This window comes from Galeopterus variegatus, unplaced genomic scaffold, assembly GCF_000696425.1.
Source record: "Galeopterus variegatus unplaced genomic scaffold, G_variegatus-3.0.2 Scaffold1346, whole genome shotgun sequence".
NCBI classification, from domain to species: Eukaryota; Metazoa; Chordata; class Mammalia; order Dermoptera; family Cynocephalidae; genus Galeopterus; species Galeopterus variegatus.
In genome coordinates this window covers 331,960-354,055 of record NW_007727457.1, presented here as the reverse complement: position 1 = coordinate 354,055, position 22,096 = coordinate 331,960, and the positions used below count along the sequence as shown (strand labels likewise).

At 36.3% G+C, this 22,096-nt stretch overlaps 1 protein-coding gene across 5 annotated transcripts in view; it reads right to left on the bottom strand.

The window, feature by feature from the left end:
- The window catches only part of RIC8B (RIC8 guanine nucleotide exchange factor B), a 99,603-nt gene that overhangs the window by 40,077 nt on the left and 37,430 nt on the right, over positions 1-22,096 (bottom strand). For all 5 annotated transcript variants that reach the window (XR_550756.1, XR_550757.1, XM_008576413.1 and 2 more), the window contains exons 4-6: positions 19,134-19,228; positions 3,680-3,908; positions 2,839-2,934 (exon numbers count right to left, since the gene is read on the bottom strand). Coding sequence is in view for 3 of the 5 variants with exons in the window: in XM_008576413.1 (XP_008574635.1) it covers positions 2,839-2,934; positions 3,680-3,908; positions 19,134-19,228 (420 nt within the window). In the remaining 2 variants the exon portion in view is untranslated. The remainder of the gene's footprint in view (positions 1-2,838; positions 2,935-3,679; positions 3,909-19,133; positions 19,229-22,096) is intronic.

The window sequence follows — 22,096 nt, the reverse complement described above, 5'->3', positions numbered from 1 at the left end:
CAAGGTAGAATGTCTTAAAATAATCAAACTTGGAAATAACCTTAATTAATTAATTAGTTTATCTTGCTTAAATGATTATCATACTTTTATGATCTCTCTCTTCTTTCAATAAACTATAAATTCGTCAAAGATAAATTCTCTACTTTCTCATCTCTCCTTATCAGTAATATCTATTAGTATGCTATACACAAAGTAAGGTACTTATAAATCTCGACCATAAATATAAAGGGGAAAGATGAACCTGGTTCATTCACTAGGAGGAATTCTATATGATGATAAATGAACATTGGGGTGAGCAGTAGTACCACGTATTGAAATGTGTAAAGAAGGGGAAGAAATAGATTAGAAGGATGGAAATCAAGATATTAGTTTGGGATACATTAAGATATCTACTACACATCCAAGGGGAAGAGATGAGCAGGCAGTTCATTACATAAATCTGGAGCTTAGAGAACAGGTCACAGCTGGAGATATAAATCTGAGAGTCATCAGCATACAGATGGTTTTCAAAACCACGATTCCTGAATGATATCACTAATAAGGGAATAGAGATGGAGACAAGACAGTATTGCCTTGGCCACTCAAACATTTAGGGTTAGGAACAGGAGGAAGATCAGCAAAGAATAGTTCTCAGGGCCAGCCTGTGGCTCACTTGGGAGAGTGCGGTGCTGATAACACCAAGGCCACAGGTTCGGATCCCTATATAGGGATGGCCGGTTAGCTCACTTGGGAGAGCGTCGTGCTGACAACACCGAGTCAAGGGTTAAGATCCCCTTACCGGTCATCTTAAAAAAAAAAAAGAATAGGTTCTCTACTGTTTCCTAGAAATCAAGTGAAGAAAGTATTTCAAGGAGGAGGGAATACTTGTATCAAATACTATTGGGGAATAAAAGAAAAGAAGATTTGAGAACTATTAGCTTTGACAATATTGGGTTGGTGACTGATAAAAACCTTTGCAGTGGGGTGGAAAGCATGAAAGCCTAATCACAGAGGGTTCAGGAAAAAGTCAAAGAGTAAAAGGAATAGAAAGGGTGAATATGGAAAACTCTTCTGAGAAATACTGCATATAGAGGAGCAGAGAAACGGAAGGCAGCTTGAGAAGTGTGATTAAGGGAAGTTGTTTCTGTTTTTAAGATAGAAGATGTATTTGAGTGCTGACAGAAACAATTTAATACATTAAAAAAAATGATTAATAGAATATGACAGAGAGGGAATAAATGCAGGGGCACAGTCCATGGGAAGTTAAGGCGTCTAGGACAGAGGCTGGCCACAGACAGAAGTAGGAATAATTCATCCATTGGGATAGAGGGGGAGACACAGGACAAGGTGGTTCAGATGCTGGCAGACAGCAGGTGCAGTGGTGGAAAATGAAGTTTTCTCAATTTCTTAGTGAAACAAGGTCAAATGAAGTTTGAAGAAAAAGAGGTTGGGAAACAGTCATCTCAGAGTGTGCTGGAGAACCACTTGGGGAAGGCAGTCTTAAATTTAAAGTAGACTAGCCAATATGGTTGTGTTATTATTATTATTTTTTTATCATGTTCAAGTGTTTGGTAGAGGCTCAGAGTAGGTAGAAGGCTGGATTTTACCAGTTTGTTGGGTTTCACCAGGTGAGTATAACTGAGAAAGAGTAAGAGGTGCTAGTGAAAGATATATGGAAAGGAATGATTATAGTAATGAACCACAGGTGGAATCTGGCCTGGGCAAAGAGAGAAGCACATGAGGTGAGTGAAGGACAGTGAAAACAATGATAGACTGTCAATCTTCATGGGGATAAAAGAAAGTTGGATTGAGGGTATCAAGAGAAATTGGTATTTTAGAGAAAGTCAGTTTCATTTACTGTTATTGTCAAAGTCTTAGACTTGGAGTTTAAGATATAATCAAAAAGTTTAAAAATTATCCTTAATTATTTTTTCTTTCTCAACCCATATTCCAATCTATCAGCGAGTTCTATGAGCTCTACTTTCAAAATATATTCAAATCACTACTGTCCTACTCCAAGCCTTCACCATTAGTTCTCTTTTTGGCTGGTCTCCTCACATCCACTTGTGCCCCACTATAGATTATCCTAAAAATAATACCCTGAGTATCTTTAAATATAAATGAGGTCACATCATTCCCCCTCTCAAAACACTCCAATGTCTTCTCATCTCACTTCTCACTTCATTTAGAAGAGAATCAAAAGTCCTACACAACCTTATGTTATTTGGCTCTTGTCTCTCTCTCTTACTTCATCTACCACTCTCCCCCTTACGTATTGTTGCCTAGTCACAATGGCCTTCTTGCTTTTCCTTACGCATACCAAAGCATCCACTCACCTTAGGGACTTTGAACTTGTTCTCTCTGTTACATTTCTCATCCAGATATTCTCAGAGATACTGTTCTTATGTATCAGACTTTCTGCTCAAACGTCTCTCACAAAGACCCTCCCTTATCAACCCTTAAGACACCCCTTTCTCTTCCCCTGCTTTATCTTTCTTCAGAACACTTGTCACCACCTGCCATTATGTTTTATATTTGTTTACTTTTTGTCCCATCACTATAAGGTAAGCTTCAGAAGGGCAGAAACTTGGTCTGTCATTTAATACTCAGAACAATGTTTAGAACATAGCACACAGTTGATCTCAATAAATAATAAAGAAATGAATGAATGACTCAAAAATACACAAGATCAATTATTTCTTGATTAGGAAGATTTCGAAGATTAAAACTAACTTTTCTGAGTTTCTGATATTCTGGGAAAAAAAACATTGTGAGAGAATTCAATTAATTAATTCTGTGTTTGAAAACACGTATAAAAAGATTAACTGTGAGATATAATAACATGCATTAAGCAGTTACCTGATCTTTGAGAAATTTTCTGATGTTTCGATGGGCTCGAGAACATTCTGTTAATAAGCTGAGAACTGGAGTTAGACCCTCTCTATAGCTGCTTCCCTATAAAAAAACAAAACAAAACAAAACCCATACATACTACATTAGTTTCTAACAGTATTACTTTCTTCCATGTCACTCAGCATATTAATACTTTTTTTGGGTTGGGGGGCATCTTATGTTACCAAAGCTTACAAATTACTTTAAAAATTATTTTCCTTACAGTATTTCCATTTTATCAGTTATCTTCATGTTTGCCAATACCTATTTTTGTCCTTCCTGGATTTTCCTATATTTTCTAACGGTTCCCACTGGCTCAGCCAATGGGCTTTTAAATAAGGCAAAGGTTTTAGTGACCCGCTTATGCTACCTTGCTGCCTTTTAATATGGGTGCCTGACAAAGCAAGTGACATACCAGAGAAAATAAACAGCTCACAACAAATGGAAAATCAAAAATGTCTTTTCTCTTTTGGAAGATGTCTTTTAGGTATTATGGAAAGTGTCAAGTTTTTTGAGGGAAAATTTTTACTTCTAAGACTTACAAAGTATCTACATGGAACAGTAATTAATTTTTGTTTTCAAGCACTAGTCACAATTTTGGTGTTGCATGAACACAATTTTCAGGATTAAACAAATAAATCCACTTGGTTTCAGCAATTATCGTGTATTACAATAAAATGCTTTTTGATGCACAAACAATGCAACAAAAAGCTTAGATTTCAAAATCGTGCTCTGTGGTGTTTGTATGTATAGCATATTTACATTCTTTAGAAGCATCTTCCCAAGGCTTCCAATTTATCATCCTTACCTTGTCTATTCTCTTCTCCATAAAATTGAGTAAAATGTGAATGGCCTCCATATTCATACCATTGTATACCATGGTATTGTTTTTCAAAACTGTTTCTTTCTCAGCTGTTTTATCACTGGGCAGTTCATCTAGAGTCGTTGCCTCTTGGGCTGTTTCTTCATGGGTTAATGGACAAATGAGAACATCCAAACAAGAGACCGGAACATTGCTTAAAAGGTTGACTGCATTGCTGAAAAGCAATTTAAAAATAGGATATTTTAATTTGATTGAATAGTCCTTTAAAATACAAACATAATAAGAAATTCAGAAGTGACTTTTAGGAGTCAATTAAAATTTTTCTTTTTCAAAATGAGCCATTAATATTACTTGGCATTTACTAAGAGGTAGGAAATAACTGTTTCAAATACACATATGACAAATTAGAAAGAACAGATGTTAAATGAACAGACACAATCACATGATGTCATTTTACTTTCTGAAATGCTAAAATAGGAATCAGTTAGCTTTAATTCCAGCTCTTTAATTTTATTATGACAACAATGCTAGCTTTGCATTTTTCCCCCTGGGGTTTTAAATCCTTTTGTGGATCTATTGGTGTCTTATTATTCCTTAGATTACAACATAAAGCTTTTGAGAAGCACTGCATATACAGAGGCAATAACATTAAAAAGCAAATATTGTAGGATTAAGTTTTGTTCTTTCTACATATAGAAAATAAAATTTTTAAATCATTCCGTTTTTTGTAAGACATTTGCAGGGAAAGGGAAATAGTGCTTTTGCTTCCTCTCCCATCATCAGGTCTCTTCAAATGAAGTCAGCATAGCTATTTCTAATCTCTGTCCCCTAGGCCTTTCTGTTATGTATTAATGAGTATGTGAGCCTGGGATGCGCACCAGCAGGGGGAACCCAAACCTTGTATTTTTGCCATTCCCTAAAAACCTTGTTCCGTTGCTCAGCATACAGGAGACTAAAATGACCCTAACAATTTCAAAATTAGACATGTTCTCAATGAACATATTTTCCTTCCTGCGTTAATTCATATTCTTTCATCTAAAGGGAGAGGTGGCATTCTCTGCTAACTGAATCTTATACAGTACACTGTGCCTCAGAACTTCCTGATAAACAACAATGGAAAGGCAGGCATTACATTTTCTAGTGAGAGAGAAGCAGGTCTAAAAATAACCACATCCTGACTAAAAATAAACTCTTGCAAATGCAATTTAAAAGTCTAACAACTTGGAAACAAAATTCAGGGATTAATCCATGTGATGCTGTCTTAATTTAGACCACAGTAGTTCCTTTTAATTTAGATTATAGTGACACCCTGAAAAATAAATCAAACCAAACAGGAAAATAAAAATACAAAGATTTTTCACTCCTTTACCCTAAGTGTGACTCCATTTCCCCAAGAATATATATTTCCTTTCTTTCTTCCAATATTATGGAAAAATAGAAATGGATAAGAAATCAGTTGAAAAATTAGACAATGCAGAGCAATGAGTAGTAATGTATAGGGCATCAAAAAATACATGAACCAAGCGCAAAAATAATTTAACATGACCTATGAATAAATGGTTCCTGGTAAAATACAGGTAATTTGGTTGTCCTCATTAAAACCAATTACTACAGCTGCTGCTACTACTACTCTTACACAAAGTCCCTAATTTTGGTTATTTGTAAATAATCAAAGGTGGGTGAAATACAATGCTTTTCCCACAAACTTTCTTTTTAAAAAATCTTGCAAACATCTGTAGTTCTTTACCTATAGTTTAAAATGTTTAGCTTTTGACTTAAGCATTTGCAAATTGTTATTCAATACCATATATTCATTGGGAATAAAAGAGAAAATAAACCTACCTTAGAATTAATTTCTAAAACTGTATAAGCCCTTCTGAAATGTTAGGAATTTTTTCCTAAACATAAAGCAATAAGCTCTAGAGTCCATCGACAGTATGATTTTCTGAATCTAACATAGAGACCAGACTGAAAAGTTTAAGATGGGTCATTTCATTACAAAGGAATGTTTCCCATTCAAATTCATTTAAAGTAAGCAGTTTCTAGGAATTCAGTAAATTTAAGAAACCTATGTAGAGTTTGATTCAACAAATATTTGGAGATTTTAGGCTTTTCAAAAAAAGTTCCCATTTTCTCATTTCTTATTAAACAACTGGGTTCCCAAACAACTACAAAATTAATTTTCTGGCTCACTGTGTTTGAGCTATTCTTTTTAAGTAAGGAAGGTCAGCTTTTTGAGCTCTGTCACTTCTCTGACAGTTTTATTTGTGGTAGAAGAGTGTATGAAATTCTCCAGCTACCAGGAAGTCAGTGACTATGCACAGATCTGCACAATGGTGTTTGCATTCCTACTCCAGGGGGTAGAAATACTGTGTATATTACTCTCCCCTTTTCAGCCTCCTAGAGATCATTAATCACTGGGAGATGACATCCTCCTGCTCATGCTCCCAGCCCCCTCCTGATATGCAGATTCAAAAGCAAGGTCTATTTAGAGCTCCTTAATGCCCTGATTAAAGCTTTGTTATTTGTGAGAAAGGGAAGGTAATCTAAAATGTAGTCCTCTATCAATCGCTGGATTAAACCTAATTTAACACCAAATAACATTGAAGGGCATCATGATAATGGCACATGTAGGACTACAGCTATTAACAAATGTTCCTGGTCAAATGTATCTTCTTTATATTTAGGGCTCACATATCTTTTTCTAAAGCCTGGGGAGTCTATTTAAATGAACCTTAAAATCTCTAAAAAATTTCCCTTCTGCTCTATTTACTTAAAAAAATTTTTCTAAATATATATTTTTTCTTTTGTGGTAAGAGAACTTAACATAAGATCTACCCCTTAGCAAATTTTAAGTATACAATAAGATATTGCTAACTATAGGCTCTATGCTATACAGTAGATCTCCAGAACTTATTCATCTTGCATAACTGGAACTTTGTATATATACTTTGACGAACACCTCCTGTTTCTCTCTCCACCCTATCCCTGGTAACCACTATTTTACTATCTGGTTCTGTGAGTTTCACTATCTTAGATTCCTCACAAAAGTGAGATTATGCAGTATTTGTCTTTTTGTGTCTGGTTTATTTCACTTATAATGTCCTCCACAATCCACCCATGTTGTAGCAAATGGCAGAATTTCCTTCCTTTTTAAGGGTGAATAATATTCCATTGTGTTTATATATACATTTTCTTTATTCTGTCGATAGAATAATACTATAATGAACATGGGAGTGCAGATCTCTCTTCTGGATAGTGATTTTATTTCCTTTGGATATATGCTGAAAAGTGGGTTTGCTAGATCAAGTGGTAATTTCATTTTTAATCTTTTGAGAAACCTTCATACTGTTGTCCCTAATGGCTGTACTAATTTACATTCCCACCAATGGTATACAAAGGTTTCCTTTTCTCCACAGCCCCAGCAACGCTTTTTAGAAAAGCCATTACAACAGGTGGGAGGAGATATCTTATTGTGGTTTGATTTGCACTTCCTTGATGATGAGTGATGTTGAGCACTTTTTCACATATCTATTGCCCATTTGTATGTCTTCTCTGGCGAAATGTTTTTTCAGGTCCTTTGCCCATTTTTAAATTAGGTTGTTTTTTTGCTATTGAGTTAGGATTTCCTTATATACCTTGGATATTAACTCCTTACTAGATAAAGGATTTGCAAATATTGTCTCTCTTTCCATAGGCTGCCTTCTCATTTTTTTGTATCCTATGCTAAGGGGAAGCTTTTTAGTTTGATATAATCCCACTTGCCTATTTTTGCTTTTGTTGCCTGTGCTTTTGGTGTCATACCCAAGAAATCATTGCCAAGACCAATATCTACAAGCTTTTTCCCTAAGTTTCCTCCTGAGAATTTTGTTTCAAATCTTACATTTAAATCTTTAATCCATTTTGAGTTGATTTTTGTGCATGTTGTGAGATAGGGTCCAATTTCATTCTTCTACATGTGGAAATCTAGTTTTCCCAACACCACTCATTAAAGAGACTACTCTCTCCCCATTGTGTATTCCTGGCAAAGATCAGTGGACTGTATATGTGTGGGGGCTAATTTCTGGGCTCTCTGTTATGTATCTGTTTTTATGCCAGTATGATACTGTTTTGATTACTGTACCTTTGTAATATATATATATATATATATATATATATATTTTAAAGTATTTTTTATTGAAACTTATTGATTGCACATATTTATGGAATACAGTTTTTTTAATTAAAAATATTTTAACATTTACTTGTACATATTTGTCATATTTCAATACATGTATACAATGTGTGATGAGCTGATCAGGGTAATTAGCATATTCATCATTTCATAACTTAATCACTACTCAGTGATGTGCACGTTTGATCTCCTCTCTTCTATTTGTTTGATAACATGCAGTAAATCATTGTTAGTTATAGATTCCTGGGTTGACTATTCCAACAGGACCTAATTTTCTATCTACCTGTAATTTTGTGTCTGTTAATCAGCCTCTCACTGTCCTCCACTACCCTTTTCCTGCCTCTAGTAACCACAGTTCTTCTCTCTCCTTTTAACAGTTCAACTTATTATTATTAATCTGTTTGGTTTTTGTTATTGTTCATTTGTATTAGCTCCCACATATGAGTGAGAACATGAGGTATTTCTCTTTCTATGCTTGGCTTATTTCACGTAACATAATTTTTTCCAAGTTCATCCATGCTGCTGTGAATGGCAGAATTTTGTTCTTTTTTAAGGCTGAGTAGTATTCCATTGTGTAGCTTTGTATTGTATTATGAAATCAGGAAATATGGTACCCCTTGCTTTGTTCTTGCTCAAAACTGCTTTGGCTATTCAGGGTCTTTTCTGCCAAGGAAGGAAGGAAGGAAGGAAACTTTTGGAGGCAAAAGAAAAGTTAGTGGCCTTGATTGTGGTGATGTCTCACAGGTGTATACTTAATTCCAAACTCATCAAGTTGAATACATTAAATACGTACAGCTTTTTGTCTATCAATCATACCTCCGTAAAGTGATTTTAAAATAAAAAGATGATAGCTGATAGTTCAAAGTTAGGTTATAGTGCTAGAATATTAGCAGATTTATATCACTATGGTATTGAAAAGAGAGCAGTACTAAATGTAAAACTACCTGAAATGATTCAGGCAAAAAAAAAAAAATTCCCAAAAGATTTTCAGTTGTAAATAAATACCTAAATTTAATTTAATCTAATTCAATCCAGTACACATTTAATTTGTTGTGCCAGGCAACTGTTTCAGGCAGTATTGTGAAAAAAAAAAAAAAGAGAGAGAAAAATTCCTGCCCTTATAGGGACAGCCAGTAAAGAGTAAAAAACAAAAAATAAGTTAATTGTGTTATAACACCAAGGTCAAGAGTTCAAATCCCTGTACTGGAGAGACACCCCCCCAAAAAAAAAAAAAAAATTTAATCGTATGCTAAAGGTGGTAAGTGCTCTGGGGTAAAAAATCCAAGAGAGTAAGATAGGATGTACGGGTTATAATTTTAAATAGGATGGTTAAATGGGCAGGCTTCATTGAGAGGAGTCCTTTAAGCAATGACTTAAAGGGATCAGAGAGTGAATGATGTGACTATCTGTGAAAAAAGCATTTTGGCAAGAAGTAAGAGCAAAAACAAAGGCTCTAGGGCAGGAGTAGGGGCATGTTTGAAGAAAACAAAAAAGCTGTTGTGGCTCAGCCACCATACACACGGAGAGGAGCAGGACATGAGATCAGATAGGTAATAGGAGGGCCAGATTGGTCTTGTAGGCTATTATAATTTCAGTTTTTCTTCTGAGTGAAATGGAGAACCACTGCAGGATTTTGCACAGTGATATTCTCTAATTTATGTTAAAACAGCTGGTAGGATAGCAAAGGTGAAGAACAACAGTTAGGATACTGCTGTGATAATTCAGGTGAGTGTACAGGGTGGTATCAGTGACGTGGTTAGATATGAACACATTTTGAAGGATTTCCTGACAGGCTAGTATGGAGTGTGAGAGAATCCCAAGTTCTAGCTTTAGCAAGAGGAAAGCTGAAGTTGCCATAAAATAAAATGAGAAACACTGCAGGAGAAAGCTTTTTAGGGGAGATTAAGAGTTTAATTTTGGATATATTAAGTTTGGGATGTCTACTAATAGACAAGTGGAGATGTTAATAGGAAATTAGCTATATGAGTCTGAAGCCCAGGGAGGGAGATCTGGATTAGAGATATAAACTGAGAAGTATTTAAAGAGAAAAGACTGAATACAATCAGTAAAGGAGTGTGGATTGAAAGACTATGAAGGCTGAGCCTGGAATACCCTATCATCCAGAGGCTGAGTAGAGGAAGAACTAGTGTGGTAAGGGGAAAACCAAGATAGTGTGGTATCCTGAGAATGGAGTCACCTGTGTCAAATGATGCTGACAGATCAAGTAAGATGACAACTGAGAAGGGCCGGCCCGTGGCTCACTTGGGAGAGTGTGGTGCTGATGGCGCCAAGGCCACGGGTTCAGATCCCATATAGGGATGGCTGGTTGGCTCACTGGCTGAGCGTGGTGCTGACAACACCAAGTCAAGGGTTGAGATCCCCTTGCCAGTCATCTTTAAAAAAAAAAAAACAAAAAAAAAACTGAGAAATGTCCACTGGATTTAGCAACAAAGAAGTCACTAGTCACCTTAACAACAGCCATTCAGGTGCAGTAGTGGGGCAAAAGCCTCAGTGGACTGGATTCAAGAGAATAATAGAAGAATCTGACAGTCAACACTTAGAGGAGTTTTGCTGCAAAGGGCAAGAGAAGACTAGAGCAGCAGTAGGTAGAGAAGTTGTCAAGAAAACCTTGTATAAGTTATGGATAGAAAGACCCCTGAATGCTGTTCTGAGTGAAGTACCTGGTCATTGTTCTCTAAATGTGCCATAGTCACATTCTCATTTCTGTATTTTTCCATGTTTTCTCCTGCCTAGAATGTTTTCATTTTTTGAAGAGTAGCTCTAACCTCACTTCATAGGTACCAAGTATACAAAAATAAACAGAATATACTCCTTTTCCTGAGGGAGGGCAGCATAACATAATTTGTAGAGCACTGGGTTTGAATTCTACGTTGCTTATTACTAAAAGTGTACCTTAGACAAATTACATGACCTCTTCCAGGCCTTGATGTCCTATTTCTAAAACAAAGGGAAATAAACTTATCCACCAGATTGATGTATTAAATTAAAAAAGGCATGCAAAGTACTCTGCCTGGCACATAGTAAATGGCAACTATTTTTTTTTTTTTTTTGTCTTTTTGTCTTTTTTCGTGACCAGCAATGGATCGCAACCCTCAGTGTCGCGCCCGTACCGGACCAGGACCGGCAACGGGATCGCAACCCTCGGTGTTGCCCGCGCTCCTCGCTCAGCCAGTGAGCGGCCGGTCTGTATGTGGGATCCGAACCCTCGGCGGGAGCGCCACCGTGCTCCCAAGCGGTGCACTGCTACCACCGGGCCGGCCCGTAAATGGCAACTATTAAAGAACTTTTGAACAGTAGACATATTCCATTAGGATGGAACAGCAAAAATACAAAGAAATGAGAGATTATGTACCTGTGAGGAAATGAAAACAGGTCCCTAAAGCTAAGGATAAGGCTTCTAAAGGAGGAGGCTTAGTAGGTAGTAAGACCAGAAAGGTCTAGGAAACAGTAAGTACAAACCAGTAGTATGCAAAAGGGGCTACATGCAACCCTGGAGGTACATAAGATGATGCCTTGTGGTGTGGGAAGATAAGAAAAGTTCTATTTTTATTTATTTTTACCTAAAAAGTTGAAAAGAAATTATGCTTTACTAACATTTAATAAATGAACTGACAGTGGCAATAAATTAATAAATTAACCCACACCTGAACTATTTACTTCCGAGTCTATCTTACCCAGTAATAGGTAAGTCCTAGAAAACAGAGACTGTACTCTATTCATCTTTGCTGCTCTAAAGTTCAATATAGAGCCTAACACATAAAGTGCTCAATTAATAAATATAAACAGAAATTAAATTCCATGTCACAAATACACGCAAAGTATCTTGAGGGAAGAGGTAAAATTCCCTGTCATGGAAGGGGTAGCAGTGATGTCCTTTTTCCTTGGTCACTCATTTGCTTTCTTCATTGGTCATATTACAATTTACATATGCCTGGTTAAGTGGATTTATATATCATTTTATCCAGTTTCAACTAAACTAATTTTTGTAAAATGGACAAATTGCTTTAAATAATTCCTGCAAAGAAACTGAAATACCATATCATGAGGAAAAACAGGGACAATCCAACCAGATTTTTAATTCTTTTTAAGTTTACAATTTAGTGAGGGAGAAAAATAATGAACAAGTAGAAAAATAAAAGAAAAAGATTATTTCAGAGATATTTCAAAGATTATTTACTGATAAGTACCTTGAAAAAAATAAAGCAGGTGACAAGATAGTGACAGGATATGTGTGTGTGTGTGTGTGTGTGTGTGTGTGTGTGTTAGCCTAAACTGGGTGGTCAGGAAAGGCCTGAGGTGACATTTGAGCTGAGTTCTGAATGACAAGAAGAACCCACCCTCTTAAAGATCTGGGTGAAAGCATTCCAGGCAGCAGACAGACCAAGTGCAAAGGCCCTAATAAGCAGGCTGTCTAAGGAAGAGAAAGAAGAGCAGAGCAGTTTTTTTTTTTTTTTTTTTTGTCTTTTGTCTTTTTCCGTGTCCGGCAACGGATCGCAACCCTCAGTGTTGCCCCCGTACCGGACCGGGGACCGGCAACGGGATCGCAACCCTCGGTGTTGCCCCTGCGCCTCGCTCAGCCAGTGAGCGGGAACCGGTCTGTATGTGGGATCCGAACCCTCGGGCGGGAGCGCCGCCGCGCTTCCCAAGCGGCGCACTTATCCAGTGCGCCACCGGGCCGGCCCAGCAGAGCAGTTTGAATACAGTTATCCAGATTGTGAAATGGTAGGCTCCTGTAGGCAGGGAGAGAGAGCGGATCAGTGCCATGCAAATGTTTTGCTTGATAATAGAGAGAGGGATGTTGTCAGAGGCAAAGGATTCCCAAGGGTGAGACCTAGGCCTTAGATCCAATTCCATGGACTCATCCAGTATAACACAATCAGAATGGTTTTCCTCATTCAGAAGAAATCTTGTTACTGGCATAATGCCATAATGAGAATATACTGCTCAACTTATTAGGCAGTGACTGACTGGCAATTTAGCATAATATTGTCCCTAAAGTTTTATGGAGAAGGTTGAGACTTAATCCAAATGCCAGGCTTCAATGGCCATGCCAAGAAGTAGTTTGAAGGCTTCTCACTCCCATAATCTCACCAAGGGGGTGTCAAGGGATGTTGCCAGCCACCCCAAATATCTATACACGCTAAGTAAAAACACGTTGTCCTCTGAGGAAAGTGTGGTGGGGTGGGGGAAGGCCTGAGAAGAGTTGCAAAGGTTTGGTAGAATCATATATAGAGAATGAAAGAGGAAACTGACCAGGGGAAACATAGATTTCCCAGATGAGGCTGCAGATCATAAATAAATGCATAGTGACAAAAAAAAAAAAGTTTTCTCTAATCTTAAAACAGAGAGGAGCCCTGAAAGGATATTTAAACAGGCATTTGATTTTCGAAAAAACAAATTTGCGTGCAGTGGAGAAGATGGACCCATCTGTCGAGTTAATAAGCAAACCTTCCCAGAGGGCTCAGCAGCTTGAGAATGTTAGTGGAGAAAGAAGGTGGTCTGACAGACCTGGGGTTGGGTGCTTTCAGACTGGCAGTACATGGCAATGAGAGAGGCAAGAGAGGCTGAAATGATGAGCCAATGTTTTAGACTAAAGGTCTAGAACAGTTACAGTATGAGTAAGGAAGACTTTCCTCATCACACTAGACCACAGTGAGCTTGTCCTTTGAACTCTGATGCCAATTATTATTTGAATAATTAATTCACTGAGAAGCTACTCAAAACCTATCTTGTGATATCCTCCTATTGTTGTCTTGAATTATTATTTAACTTTTAATAGTACTTCTGTTTTGTCTCCCTGTTTAGTTTCTATGTTCCTCCAGGGTATGCACTGTGAAATCCTTAGAGCACCTACCACTATGCTCAGAAACTATCTGTTCACCTAGATAACTGTTATTTACAGACAATCAGTTTAAAGAGCAAAGAGCTTTAATGATGACAATGAAACAAAATAAACCCCCTCTCCCCTATCTCTCCAAAGTAAACTCTATTTTTTTCTGTGCATCTATATGATTATAAGCTTGTTCATTTCTAACTCAGCACTCATTAAAACAACTATTTATTTACTTCCAAGTCTATCTTACCCAGTAATAGGTAAGTCCTAGAAAATAGAGACTGTACTCTATTCATCTTTGCTGCTCTAAAGTTCAACATAGGGCCTAACACATGAAGTGCTCAATTAATAAATATAAACAGAAATTAAATCATCCAATTTTCAATAGTTTATTAAAAGTCTGCTATATGTGGTTAGAAGACTTAATTTAATGTTGTTGAGTGTCAATACTTCCCAAAGAATTCTACAGATTTCAAAGCAATCCCTACCAAAATTCCAATGACATTTTTTGTAGAAATAGAAAAACTCATCCTAAAATTCATATGGAATCTTAAGGGACTCCGAGTAGCCAAAACAATCTTGAAAAAGAAGAACAAAGCTGGAGGACTCATATTTCCTAATTTCAAAACTTACTACAAAGCTACAGTAACCAGAACAGGGTAGTACTGGCCTAAAGACATATAGACCAATGGAACAGAATAGAGAGCCCAGAAATAAACCCTCACATATATGGTCAAATAATTTTTGACTAGGGTGCCAAGATCATTCAATGGGGAAAGCAAGTCTTTTCAACAAATGGTGCTGCGGAAACTGGATATTTACATGCAAAAGAATGAAGGTGGACCCTTACCTAACATCATATACAAAAATTAACTCGAAATGGATCAAAGACCTAAATGTAAGGCCTAAAACTATAAAACTCTTAGAAGAAAACATAAGGAAACACAACACTGGATTTGGCAATGATTTCTCGGATATAACACCAAAAACTCAGGCAACGTAAGAAAAAACAGACAAACTGGACTGTATAGAAATGTAAAAATTTTGTGCATCTAAAGATATTTTAGTGGAGTAAAAAGGCAACCCACAGAATGGAAGAAAATGTTTGCTAAGTCATAAGAGGATACTTCAAAAAGTTAGTGGAAAAATCGAATTAAAAGATAATACAAATCCTTCTGTGAACTTTTTGAAGACTCCTCATATAGCAGATAAGAATTAATATCCAGAATATATGCAGAACTCCTAAAATGCAACACAACAAACAACCTGAGTCAAAAATGGGCAAAGGACTTGAATAAGACTTTCTCCAAAGAAGGGATACAAATGGCCAACTAGCACATGAAAAGATGCTCAAATCACAAATCATTAGAAAAATACAAATCAAAACTATAATGAGATACCACCTCACATCCATTAGGATTGCTACTTTAAAACAACAAAAGCAAAAGCAAAAAATAACAAATGTTGGCAAAGATGTAGAGAAACCAAAACCCTTGCATTCTTTGTTGGTGGGAATGTAAAATGGTACAGCAGCTGTGGAAAACACTATGGTGGTTCCTCAAAAACGTAAAAAGAGAATTACCATATGATCCAGCAATTCTACTTCCGGATATATGCCCAAAAGAATTGAAAGCAGGGTCTCAAAGAGATACTTGTACTCCCATGTTCATATAGCATTATTCACAATAGCTAAAATATGGAAAGAAAACGTGGTAATGGAATATTATCTAACCTTAAAGAGAAAGAATAGGAGAAAGGAAGGAAATGTAGACATGTGCTACAACATGGATGAAACTTGAGGACATTATTCTATGTGAAAAAAGTCAGCCAGAAAGACAAATCCTATATGATTTCATTCATATGAGGTAGCTTGAATAGTCAAATCTACAGAGACAGAAAGTAGAATGACGTTTACCAGGGTCTGGGGAGAGAGGGAAATGGGGATTAGTGTTTAATTCATGTGGAGTTTCAGTTTTACAAAACAAAAAGAGTTATGGAGATGGATGGTGGTGATGGTAACACAACATTATATATATTTAATACCACTTAAGTATACTTAAAAATTAAGATTGTAAATTTTATGTTAAGTGTATTGTACCACAATTTAAGAAGTTGGAAGAAAACAACAATGTCTGCCATATATAAGACATTATGTTTAGCACTGTAATAAGGTAGCATTAGGTATTAAATTGTCCCCTTCAATATGCGAGACAAACTGAATCAGTCTAAACAAAGAAACAACCACAAAAAGCTTTGTAGATGCCTATGTACTCATAGAATGAGTAGAAGACTACACTGAGAGCCTGACAAACTAAGTCAGATCTGGTCCTCCCCTCTCCCCTCCTCACTGGTGTATAGGCCATCCCTATCTCTCTCTCCCCTTCTCTCCAAAATAAAATAAAACCATATCCATATGCAACTTCTTTGGGCTAAGTGTTTAAGCATAAGCTTATTGATTATGGAAAGGAGTGCTAAAAATACTTCCAGGCAGACAGTAGAAATGAACAGAAATAGCAAAGAGGGTGGATCATAACAACAACCGACTTGCTACTATAAGTATAGAAAAAAGGAAATAAAATAGAACAAATAGATTTTAAAAACCATCTAAAATTCTGATTAGAGGAAATGAAGGTCAAGGTCTGCTGTCCTTGTAGAGCTAACTCACTGTATCTCTATTTCCATGTCTTCTTAATTTGTCTGAAAAAAAATGGCACTGTCTTACAGAGACAACATATTAGAAAAAGCTGCCAGGCTATATATTTTTTTTTACTTACTCTTCTCCTAAAGCACCTTTATAGGTTCCTGATATGCCTGTATCATAGAACATATCTGGCTTCAGAAAAACTTATATTAACAGAAAACAGATTTCTTTTTTTTTTTTGGTGGCTGGCCGGTTCGGGGATCTGATCCCATGACCTTCGTATTACAAGGTTGTGCTCTAACCAACTGAGCTAACGAGCCAGCCCAGAAAACACATTTCTTTACATGACCACATGATAAACATAGAGATAAGTTCTTAAGCAAAATATCAAAATCAAAAACAACTTTTAAAAAAAGATTTAGAACTAAATATTAGACCTAAAAGTCAATAAGCTTATTATAATAATAGTGATACAAGTAGCATGGCAGCAGCAGCAACTCCCATTACCTGAACTTACTCAGTGCCAGGGGTGTGGCACTTCATGAACTTCTTATTTAATCATCATTACGACCCTCTGGAGTTGATGATAATGTATAACCATAGACTATACTATCCAGGATTATCTATCTTACTACATTTTTTCTTAAGACAAATCGAAGTGTCCAAAAAGAAAGTAAAAAACAAATTCAGAAAATAACTTTAAAAAATGGAATAAGAAATGTTGCTTTGAAACATCTCTTTTTAAAAATTTATACCTTAAATACCCACAAATATTGTTTTCAGGGTCACTGGAGAGGAGCAGAATTTAACAGATATTACAATTCTAGTAAGGTTCCTAAAATAGCCCTTGAGGTTGGTGCCGTTTTCTCTGTATTTAAATGGATTAGCCTGGAGTCATTACTGCTCAAAATGATACTAATCACTTTAATTCTGATTAAAGGGACATACAGGGCCATTCCAGATGAACTGTTAAGTCAGCAGCAACCTCAATCTCCCAGGAAAGCCTTTGAGAAATACTCATAAACCCTGTCTGTGGCCCTAGGGATACTTTCTTATTTACAGTGAAGCTAACAGATTTTTAACACAACGATGTTTTTAAGAGCAAATTTAAAGAAAAAAGCAAATATCACTGAAGAAAATAAATCTGATTACTTTTTTAAAAATTTGATTAAAAAAACCTCTATATGGTTTTGCTCTCTTTTGACAAATACTGGGTGCTGTGTTAAGACATTAAATTCATTCTTGAGAGAAATCCTTGGCAATGTATTTATGACTACTGTAATATAATGATTCCTGTCAAAATGCTTTCTCCTCACATCTTTGCATGACTAGTACTTAACATGATATCTGACTTCCAAAAAAATCAACTTACTCCTGTGCTTATGAGCCCATTCTCTTTTAGTGTCCAGATTTCTAGGGTCTCTTGATTATGAGAAAAAAATTACAGTGGGTCAAAATGCTTAATAAAATCTTTTTGGGATATTATTTATTACAGTTAATCTGATTATTTTTTAAAGGCACAGTCTCAAGAAAATTAAAATAATGTTGATCTTCAGCTTCAGAAAATAATTATACTTTTTAATCATGAAGAAAACAATCTTTTGAGGCTCACAGGGCAGAGTACATAAAGGTAACCTATCAACAAACTCACTACAATATCAAATAATAAATTGCTGATCATAACTAAACTAATATGGATTTGGTTGAAAAATAACAATTAAGGGTATGTTTCATTTTAACTTTGGTTGTGTTTCTATAGTTTTCTTTAAATCATATTTTGGAAAATAGAATATTTTAAGTGCTTAAAAGGTAATTGCTACTGTTAAGAAGAACCATGTTAAATTCTTTGTAAAGCAGAATTAAAGATGAAGTTGTTTGTAGGTCTAAATTTATTTGAAATGTTGGAAATGCCATTTGTAGTCTTACAGAATAAAGCACCACTAGTAGTATGATGAAGTCAGAAATCTTGTTACTATAAATCTGATCTAGTACATAAAGTAAGAGAACTGGAAAAATGCATTAATTTTTATTCAGTTGTTCTCAGAGAATGACAAATTTTAGCAGCAGTCCACTAGTAGTTCTAACAGCCAAGTCACAAAATTTGAACTATTTTAAAAATGTTTTATATATTTCATTTTTTACATATTTTAATACTAGACAGTGTGACCCAATTCTTATAAGTTTTTAAAAAAATTATCATTGGTTAAGATCTACTCTTTGGCAAATACTCTTACAATGAAATTGGTAAGAATATTAGTTAAGTGTAGCAACTAACGGCAGGGTTCAAATCCCAGTTCCTCCACTTAGTAGGGCTATGTGATCTCAGAGAAATCATTTGGTCTTTCTACACCTCAGTTTCCTCATCTACTGAAAGGGAAAAATAGTAATACCTACCTCATAATGTTGGTATGATTATTAAAAGAAGTTAATCATTAAAAAGCATTTAGCACAATGCCACACAATAAGTGTTCAATAACTGTGTGCTATTATTATTGCTATTATTGTTGTTCTGAGTTTTATTGTTGAATGCAACAAATACCAAATTCTCTTCACCTGTTGGGGCTCAATATAACAAAGTTGAAAAGGACAAAATGAAAATTTCTCAGCATGGTATGGTAAGGATTTCCACGGTAATGATTTCTGACCTAATGGTTACCTGATTTACTATAATATTTTCACTTTCTTGTGCTAATAAACAACTAAAATTAGATGCATAAAAATAAGAACTGATGATGACTTTCACTGAGATATCAATACAGAGGCTACCCACCTGTGCAGCTCTTCTGTTTTGTCTTCAGTTGGACCTACGATTAGTAAACAATGACGAAGGACAGCTGCCATGACACGGAACTGATGAGAATCACTCTATAACAAATAAAAAAGAGGAGAGGAAAAATTAGGGGTTAAATACTGTAACAAAGGAGTCTAATGCATTACTATATTGCCTGCCCCCCCAAAACAATAGTTCTTATACCATACACTGTAGAGGGCAGGATATTCTAGGAAGAATTCCTGAGGCAATACTAAGTAAATGCTTACTATCTCATATGAACAGCCATAACCACCTCCAGAGATGGCTGACACCAGTAGTTGCCGATCTAGTCACTCTGCTTTACCTTAAGATTCAATTCCACCGGGATTATTTTAATTTCCAGAAAGTCTATGTTCTTTTGTTCTACGATATTCTGTTCCAGTTTACTAGTCATTATAAAAGTTCAAACAAATGTAATGCTGTTAGTTATTTTAGGAGCTGGTTGTACACCCTTAATAAAAATGTCTCATCTCAACTTCTCAAAAGCAATAAATTCATCAACTTCATTTTAATCAATCTTCTTAAACTCCTAGTTCCCCCAGAATTACCAGCAACTGATGAAAAATAAGTGATCTGAGTTTTAACTTCTAATTTCCCAATGTTTACTCAATGGCAGTGGTACTTAAGAGACACAGGGGGTCAGAAGGAAGAAGGCAAACAGTAGGAAGGCAAACATTTGGTTTATCTCTTTATTTTTAGTGAGATCACTTGGGCCACTACAATTCCTTTAATTATCTGCATCAAGGTAATGTCTCTCTTCTGGATTTTAAGTAATTAAGAAGACACATGAAATTAGAGATAATTATGATAGAGAGTCTGGATATGCCATACTTCAGGAAGGCTCCAATTACTTCAAAAGCTGTTAAAAAACTCTAAAATTTCTTAGTATTAGAATTGATTTCAAGTCCATAAAAAGTGAAATATATTCACATATCATATATACATTTCCTATATTCATATATGAGGGTATCTGAAAAAGTTCATGGAAAAATTAAATTCAAAGATAATACAAATATTTTCATGAACTTTTTGAAGACCCCTTGTATAATTCACAAAGCCTTTCTAAGAAGATGTCTGTCATAAAATCTAGCAAACAGTAGGGTGCACTTTCATTACTCATAATGTGGATGATGATATTTTAAACATAACACCATCATGTGTAGATTTGGAAGAGATGAAAGCCTCAGTGGCATAATGGAAAAAGCATTACACTTGGAGTCAGGAGTCTAGATTATGACCCTAGACCAGTCATGTAGCTTATGAGCCTCAGTTTCCCTAGATGCATCTTCACAAACACGAGGTTCTGTCAGGATTATAAAAGGATTAACTTAAAGAAAACAATATGCATGAAAGTACTTTAAAACTTTCAATAAAACATCTGAAGGTTGGGCCGGCCCGGTGGCGCACTGCTACAGTGCGCCACTTGGGAGCGCGGCAGCGCTCCCGCCGAGGGTTCGGATCCCACATACAGACCGGTTCCCGCTCACTGGCTAAGCGAGGTGCGGGTGCAACACTGAGGGTTGCGATCCCGTTGCCGGTCCCGGTCTGGTATGGGCGCGACACTGAGGGTTGCGATCCGTTTCCGGACACGAAAAAAGACAAAAAGGAAAAAAAAAAAAATCTGAAGGTAAGGGGGAAGGGCAAGGGAGGAAGGAAACAAAAGGTAAGACTGATAGAGCTGAACAGAGTGATAATGTTGTCCTATTTGCCATCCATCTACGAATACCTGAATGAAAATTCTTTCATAATGTAAATATACTTTTACTTACCCCAAGTACAGGTAGCACAGTGAAACCCAGGTGAAACTCATTGATTACTTAACTCTTGATAAGATATTTTCCTTAGTTTTGAAAATTAACTGGAGAATGCACTTCTTTTTAAACTAGATTTTCCTTTATTCTAGATGTAACAATCTTTCATGCTGATGTTGACAAACCTCTTGCAAAACTATCCATTTTGGTCTTCCCTTTATTTGCAACTGCAAACCAAAATCCTACTTTTTATCCCATTTCCTCCTTTTCCAGTTTTCATAACACCAATTCCCAAATTGTATCCTATGTCTGCAATGCCCTCTTTTACCCCAAATCCACCCAAATTCTCTTTTCTACTCAAAAAACTACTGAAATTCCTGGATTGTTTGCCTCTGCTCTTTGTATCACAGATTCCTTTTTGTCCACCAGGTCTCAGCTAAAATATCTTCTCAGAGTAGCCCCTTCTTTGACCACCTAATTGAAGTAGATTCTTTCCTTCATGATTCTTTATCACTGTATCTTATTAAGATTTCTTTCATAAAATCATAATTTATAATTTCACATTGATTCCCTTGTATATACTTTGATTCTTCCACTAATATATTACCTTCATGAGGACAGAGGTAGATAGATGGCTTTAATAGGTGACTGACAATTTTTAATGTCAATCAGAAAAGTGCCCAAATCATAGTGTACAGCTAGATAAATTTTCACAAAATGAGCACACCTATACAACCAGTATGAAAATCACACAATGCCAAGATTAAGAATTCCAGAATGCTCCTCATGCCTTCTTCAAATGACAATCTTCTCCTCCTCAAGGGTAATCCTAATTTCTAACATCACAGGTTAGTAATTTTTGTTGTCACTGAACTTTGGATATGAACAGAATCATAAAATATAGGCCCTCTTGGGGCCGGCCCGGTGGCGCACTGGATAAGTGCGCCGCTTGGGAAGCGCGGCGGGCGCTCCCGCCCGAGGGTTCGGATCCCACATACAGACCGGTTCCCGCTCACTGGCTGAGCGAGGCGCGGGAGCAACACCGAGGGTTGCAATCCCGTTGCTGGTCCCCGGTCCGGTACGGGGGCAACACTGAGGGTTGCGATCTGTTGCCGGACACGGAAAAAGACAAAAGACAAAAAAAAAAAAAAAAAAAAAAAAAAAAAAAAT